The sequence below is a fragment of the Cucumis sativus genome, chromosome 5, assembly GCF_000004075.3.
Source record: "Cucumis sativus cultivar 9930 chromosome 5, Cucumber_9930_V3, whole genome shotgun sequence".
Taxonomy (NCBI): domain Eukaryota; kingdom Viridiplantae; phylum Streptophyta; class Magnoliopsida; order Cucurbitales; family Cucurbitaceae; genus Cucumis; species Cucumis sativus.
This window is the reverse complement of record NC_026659.2, coordinates 29710587-29717546: the sequence shown is the minus strand read 5'-3', so window position 1 is coordinate 29717546 and position 6960 is coordinate 29710587. Positions and strand designations below refer to the sequence as shown.

Here is a 6960-nt window from a genome sequence, read left to right as displayed (position 1 = left end):
GAAAAAAAAAATACTTTTTTAGTCCCTCGATTTTGATCTAGTTTTTATTTCGTCTTATAAGTTTCAAAATATTATACATTTAGTTTTTATGTTTTTGTTTTTGTTTTCAATTTAACACTAACTATCAAAATGTTACAAATCTATTTTAAAATTTGAGTTTTGTTTGAGTTTGATTCCTATAATTCAATATTTTACATTTTAATTAACTTATTTTTTTATTAAATTAATTAATTTAAAGTAATTATGGAGTAAAACTCTTAACTTTAATTTCAAAAGCGATAAAAATAATTAAATTTAATTAATTATAATTCATTTAATTATTTTAAATTTATTAACCGACAACAAAAAAAATATTTAATGAAAAATGAAAATTATAGCCATGTAAATATTGAAATCTAAGAACTAAATTGATATCAAATTTTGAATGTGAACGATAAAATTGTAACATTTTAAAATTTATAGACTAAATTGAATTCAAATTGAGAGATGATGGAAATTTGGAAGGATTGAGTGATGATAAAGTGTTGAATAGATACAAATCCTCAAGATGATAAAAGTAAATTACATTTTAAACCAACTTCTAAATCAAGGATTAAGTGTCGTATAATTAAACTTTAGTAATCTACGCTACGGGGCCCGAAAATTCAGCATCTCCCCCCCAAACAGTCCAACTTAGTCTATATGCTTTCTACACTCATCTTTGCTCGATCGCTCGATCAGAGTTTGATCTTGATATGACCTCAAATCCGCTAGCTGATAATTGGGTTTCGACTATAAATTCAATTTGGGATTTGGGTTCTTTGCTTTATCATCATCTTCGTTTTTCCCAATCCACACCCGTTTAATACGATTTCTTATTCTTTTTACCTGAAGATGGCAAGTGGTATCTTCTGTGGTCTGTTTCACTATCTGTTTTTTGTGTATTTGGCATTTTCTTTTGTGGGATTGCAGAATTTTGTTCTGGGTCGGTTGATCTTCGTTTCAAAACCCGACCCGGATAATGCTGCGTCCACTGCTCGTTGGTTGGTTTCTCAGAATTCATGGGGAATCTTGAGGTATGATCTTCATCTATGAGTCACCCACTGTTTCTGATTCATTTTAGTTCGTTCTTTCTTGATATATATATATATATATATAGAATCTAGGGCTACGTTCTTTTGCTGTTTAATCGAATTGATTCGAGTTGATTAAATGAAATTGGTGCTTTTTTCCGGTCTAAATTTGTGGGAGCAATTTGATTGAGAAATTAGCCTTTTTTTTTTCCTTTTTTTTTTGTAAAACTAAACTTCTTTATTGCTCTTATTATTTTCTGCAGCACCATCTCAAGTGATTTCGGAGGAGCGCCTTTTGGGTAAGCATTTTATCTCTTCTTCATTTCATATTCTATTGAGCTGTGTCCCCGATTTTTTAGCTGTTTCCATAGAATTTTATGAATCTTTTAACATCTTTCTGAGCTATGGATGTGAGCAGAGTAACAGAGAGGTTTGTACAAAAGGAACTTTTGTTTATTCTGTAATGAATTTATTTACATGAGCCAAGTTCTTTATATAGAGGAACTTGGTAACTGCTATGTAACTAATTAACAGGAAAGCTATATAACAGATTGTAACAAACTCACAGTTTATTGTTAATACAGAGAACTTTGTGATTGTGTTGTTATGTTATATATTAGGGGTATGTTTTTGTTCGGAATGATTCAAAAATGCTTGATCCAAACAGACTCTAACTTAATATTGAACTTGGTTTTGGAATTGAGCATTGCTAAAATGGTTTTATCAAACTCGAAAATTTTGTCCATCCTGTTTTCTTATCAGAATCTGTTTCTAATGTGGTTAAGTTTGAGCTCCCTCACTTCCACAACAACGCTTCTCCAAGCTTCGTATGTGATCCCCTCAAATCCTGAATACAACGTACTTAGCTCCCCTTTAATGTGAGACATCCTCACCTCCTTAAGCAAGTTTTTCTTAAGCTTTGATTGTGCTCCCCTCAATACAAACATAAAAAACTCAACCTGAGTTCGCTGTGTGATTTGCTACACAGCCTACGCTCACAACAATTTAACCTTTGACTCCAGCATTCTGAACTAATCACTCCTCTGATTTCTATGTCCGACTCATTTGAAGCACTTTTTGATTGATTACGACAAGCCTAAACTTAAATAACATGCAATTGAGAATACCCAACTTGCAGGTAAAATTAAGCTAATATAACGTCTGCTGCAGGAATGTGGTTTCGTATAGTGATGGGCCGCCAAACGAAGGCCAGGGCATACCATATTTCTACTTAACTACTCTCGACCCAACTGCAAAGTATGCAATCTCTGATGAGAGAGCTTCATTTACACTCAGCGAGTACCCTATTGGAACTTGTGGCAAGATTGATCCAGAAAACCCGACGTGCGCAAAAATTACGTTAATCGGGAAGGTAAAGTTGTTGGTTTAACAGTCTCCTACTTATCTTCTATCAATGCTACTATTCATCTTGTGTAACTTTAAGTCGTTGTTTGGCCTACAGCTGAAGCAGATGGAGCCTAATTCCAAAGAAGTAGAGTTTGCTAAAACTTCCTTGTTCTCAAAGCATGCAGAGATGAAAAGTAAGTAAACTTAAACCATAATCTCCTTGTTATATATATTAACATCACATTTATTTTTCTTGTTCATGTTTTTGATAGACTGGCCAAAGGGTCACGATTTTCGATTCTACAAATTGGTAATAGAGAGCATATTCTTGATCGATTGGTTTGGTGGACCTAAGCCTCTTACAGTCGATCAATATCTTCATTTGAAACCGTGAGTATCGATATCAAAACACCCCCATTGTCAGACCTAAACGAAGTTAAATAAACTTCAGTTTGTCTAAGTTCAGTCGTTTCAGTTGTCAACTGCTTAAAATTAGGTCTGATGATATGACTTTCTTTTTCAGGAATGAGCTCACATCCACTGTATGAATTTGTACAATCTGATCTTCCTTGTCCATATCAGCTTCCTGGGTTTAAACTGTGGAGAGTTTGTACAGAATCATTGCTTGTGGTGGTGGGAATTAGGGGAAGAATATAGATGCGTTCATTTGTGTATTATTATAAATAAATTTGTAACAAGAAGTTTGATAAATGTGTTTATGATAGGTTACTACTGAACTTTCAAGTTTCTGTATTACAAACTTTTTATTAAATTGAAATTCATAAAAACTAATTGATCTATTAAATTTGGATTTAAATTTTATTTATAAGGAAATCCTTAATATTCGTGAATTTAGAAAAAAAAAAAAAAAAGGTCTTAAAGAATTTTTTAGTTCTGCCATTTAGAGTATTATATTTGGCCTTTTAAGTTTTCAAATATACTATATACATTTTGTATCCAATCTTTTTTAAAACTCCTAAAAAGTATATTCTAAAAAATCAAACGCAAGGCAAAATTCGTATTTTTTCAAACTCATACAGTGAATAATATACGTTTAGGTTGACTATGTTCTTTCGCATATAGCTCCATATCTATCATTTATATATGTCTATCTCAAATTGACTACGTCATAAAATTTGAGCACATTTTACTCGAGAGGATCAAGAGGGCATCTCGGTATGCTTTAAACAAGTTTCTACTCAATTTTTTGCATCTCTAGTCATATCATATCAATCAGGCTGGGGCGAATAAACTTTGACTAGATTTGTAATTAGAAAAAGAAAAAGATGGAAATACGAAATTAACACTAAAAATAGAGTTGGAGACAATGTATGATTGGGCCGATGAAATGGATGGGTTTGTCATGAACCTGACCTGGGCCCATAGCGTTGAGCCAATCTCAAATCCGAACCGAGTGGTTCGTAGAGTTCGGTCGCTGATATTTTGCAAATGAGTGGAGGGCACCCGGTAATGGCATCCTCCAGAAAATTCACTTCTATCAATCATCTTCATCTCCCTAATTCAACATTCTTTTACCCAAAAAAAACAGAAAAACTATAGAAAAATCCTCAAGATCCTAATGATTCTACAAGCTTCATCCTTCAATATCGCCGTTCCACTCTACGGTTCCTCCCTCGGATGTTCCCGTCACCGCCATGTTGTACGAGCTCAAGGTAACTATAGTTCAATTTCTTGAAACAGATTGTAAATCTTCTATTTCTCTGTTGATTGATTGATGTAGAGGAGATTATTTCTTACTTGTTATTTCAGCGGAACCATCCGAGAAGTCGGTTGAAATAATGAGGAAATTCTCGGAGCAGTATGCCCGTAAGTCAGGAACCTATTTCTGTGTAGACAAGGGGGTTACTGCTGTTGTAATCAAGGTTCTTTTCTCAGATTTTACTTCTGGTATTAATTAATATCCAATTGTTGTTTATTCATTGAATTTCGTTCTTTTTTTCCTGCTCTGGTTCTTTCTTTAGTAATGAAGTTGCTTGAGTGTTTTAGATGATTATGTTTATCTGTTGACGTTTGTGGAAACATTTCATTGATCAATCGTAATTGATTGATAAGTTCTCTTCATGAACAACAATTTATTGTTAGTTAGTGAAGCAGTTGAATGTAAGAAACTTCGATATGTCTGCGCTCTCACCGGTGGATGTTAACTTGAATAAAATTTGTTTGCCTACTACAGTCGTTTAAGAGATTTTCTTGACATTGCTGATGATCTTTATAATCGTAGCTTTTAGTTCTACTATTGGAAGTTGATTTACTGGCTTAATAACCTGAGATATTACTTGTAAATTTTTGGACGTTACCTTGTTGGAATTGTGGATTTCTTTTATTTGGTTATTTCTTTAGTGGTACCTTTTATTAATTGATTGAATGTCGTTGATTTGTAATTAGTGTAAGAGAAGCTCATGTTAGATCTAAACAGGGACTGGCAGATCACAAAGATACACTGGGAGCACCACTTTGTCCTTGTCGGTCAGTGTTTCTCACTGGAACTAATGGTGGTTCAAACATTCTTGAATGAAAATTCAAATAGTTTGATGATTTTTTTTTTTTTTTTTGGTAGGCATTATGATGACAAACCTGCTGAGGTTGCACAAGGTTTTTGGAACTGTCCATGTGTGCCAATGAGAGAGAGGTATAATATGTACTTATAGCTAATGACTGATGTGCAAAAATTGTTAAAAGATAGCATTAGGAAGTCTATTTTTCCTGATTGGAATTCGTAAAATTATGGGCATGCCTCACTGACTTATACGTTATAAACTTAAACTTTGCTGTCACTTTAATTATCGACCAACACAATCTTCTGCATTATGATTATTCAGCTTGATAAGATTTGACCTTATAAATTAGAAAGGAAAAGAGGAAGCGGTGGGAGTTTATCGAAATTTATCTTATTTTAATTTACTTTTGAGATGATCAGTGCTAAGATTTACATTTATAGGTTATTGAACTTGAAAAAATACCTCTGAGTCCATAACTAACCATTTCGCACATGAAGAGTAGGGATTTACATTCATGAAGTGGCTTAGAATTATTCCCATGGTAATCTGGTTAATGATATTGGTACTCAGTTAGTTACGCATAACCAAGCTGTTCACTTTAGCAAGGTGCCTTTTAGGTCGGTTTTGTGTTATATTTGATAAAGGAAAGTTACTATTTTCCCGAGAAAAACGTGGTTGCTGGCTTGTGTTTAAGGAAACAATGAAATGTAAACACTATATTTTTATTCCATATCAGACGCATGTGGTCTGAAAATTAAGTCTTGCTTGGCAGGAAAGAGTGTCACTGCATGCTTTTCCTGACTCCGGAAAATGACTTTGCCGGCAATGATCAGGTAATTCTTGTACATTAATCTTGACCTCATAGGTTGGACCCTGCTACTTATAATTTACATAGGAATCTCAGTGAAATGACTGCAAAAAGGCGATTTAAATAATGCTATGCTATTATTATCATTATTTAGTTTGCATATGTTGCAATCATCCACGGTTCCTATTATCAATAATTCTTTCATGCTCTCGTTTGATTTTTAAATTTTTTTTTTTTTCCACTCCGCTTTTGTGCAGGCAATCTCTTTGGAAGATATCAGGGCAACAACAGCAAACATGTAACCCCAAATTACCACTTGTTATTTTTCATTGAACAGTAATTCATATTGTGGTTATGGCTAAAACAGGTGGAAATATACAAGTATTAAATGAATGTGTATGTAACAGTAACTCTATATGCTGATGAGATAATGAATGGTTTCCCATATCTGCTTCTGACAAATGATTGGATTTCATTTCACCAAATACTGTTTGGGTTGACTTTCTAAGATTTTTTACACACTTATGAAGTCAATCTAAAGATATATTGAATCTCCTATTGTTATATAAGTTTTGATGGTCCAAGAATATTTGGTTTAGCTTCACTTAATTCGTTCACTCTACTGTCACCTTCATATTTATAATTATAGTTAAATGTCGTTCCGTTTGGACCAAAAGAAAAGCGATAAGATATGGATCAAAATGTTGTTTCTTTCTTTTGATGGTAGATCTCTGAGTTCGATTTTCGTTCTTTTAACGTTCGTGGAAATAGTTTAAATAGTTTTTATTTTTTATTATTGTTGTTTTATTATTATTTTGGTTTTGAGAATTGTCTCAATTTTTAAAAATGTGAAGAAGGTTTCAAACAAGGTAAAAAGTAAAAAGAGTTGCTTGAGTATATTGTGGTTGATGGAGGCTACTATTTTACATGTTTGTGAATTATTAATTATCATTTTAAAAGTTCTACATGTTTTTGATAATAGTGAAAAAGTAAGTGATTTGAAACAATATAATCTCAAATTTTACCAATGAGATCTATTTTTCGAATGGAACAAAAAATAATCGTGAGTGTAAAATGCTAAAGCTTACAGATAGTAGATCCTCTAAAAGAAAGGAGAATATGTTAATTAAAGGGAACTAAATATCGCAAAATCTAGAATTGGATTTAGTCGTATTTTCCAATATTATTACTCTATTTTAAAATATAATTATTGTTTGGGACTTGGAAGATAATT

General features: G+C 32.8%; 2 protein-coding genes across 2 annotated transcripts; both read left to right on the top strand.

Moving 5' to 3' along the window:
• Window positions 1–635: 635 nt before the first annotated feature.
• Window positions 636–3204, top strand: LOC101206931 (protein CREG1). The gene is made up of 6 exons (XM_004142295.3): window positions 636–1055; window positions 1316–1351; window positions 2223–2424; window positions 2515–2593; window positions 2672–2789; window positions 2923–3204. The coding sequence occupies exons 1-6, from the start codon at window positions 874–876 to the stop codon at window positions 2945–2947; spliced, it is 642 nt and encodes a 213-aa protein (XP_004142343.1). The 5' UTR covers window positions 636–873; the 3' UTR covers window positions 2948–3204.
• Window positions 3205–3842: 638 nt separating this feature from the next.
• LOC101207663 (ferredoxin-thioredoxin reductase catalytic chain, chloroplastic) lies at window positions 3843–6211 on the top strand. Its single transcript, XM_004142298.3, has 6 exons — window positions 3843–4072; window positions 4170–4282; window positions 4837–4886; window positions 4978–5049; window positions 5691–5751; window positions 5984–6211. Exons 1-6 carry the CDS (start codon window positions 3979–3981, stop codon window positions 6026–6028), a joined length of 435 nt encoding a protein of 144 aa, XP_004142346.1. The 5' UTR covers window positions 3843–3978; the 3' UTR covers window positions 6029–6211.
• Window positions 6212–6960: the final 749 nt, after the last annotated feature.

What these genes read in the sequence shown, in the direction of transcription:
- LOC101206931 (XM_004142295.3), top strand. Translation starts at nt 874, where the DNA reads ATGGCAAGTGGTATCTTCTGTGGTCTGTTTCACTATCTGTTTTTTGTG. An exon ending in AATTCATGGGGAATCTTGAG is followed by an intron (nt 1,056 to 1,315) that starts GTATGATCTTCA and finishes TATTTTCTGCAG; the next exon opens with CACCATCTCAAGTGATTTCG. An exon ending in AAATTACGTTAATCGGGAAG is followed by an intron (nt 2,425 to 2,514) that starts GTAAAGTTGTTG and finishes TTTGGCCTACAG; the next exon opens with CTGAAGCAGATGGAGCCTAA.
- LOC101207663 (XM_004142298.3), top strand. Translation starts at nt 3,979, where the DNA reads ATGATTCTACAAGCTTCATCCTTCAATATCGCCGTTCCACTCTACGGT. An exon ending in CCATGTTGTACGAGCTCAAG is followed by an intron (nt 4,073 to 4,169) that starts GTAACTATAGTT and finishes TTGTTATTTCAG; the next exon opens with CGGAACCATCCGAGAAGTCG. An exon ending in TTACTGCTGTTGTAATCAAG is followed by an intron (nt 4,283 to 4,836) that starts GTTCTTTTCTCA and finishes AGATCTAAACAG; the next exon opens with GGACTGGCAGATCACAAAGA.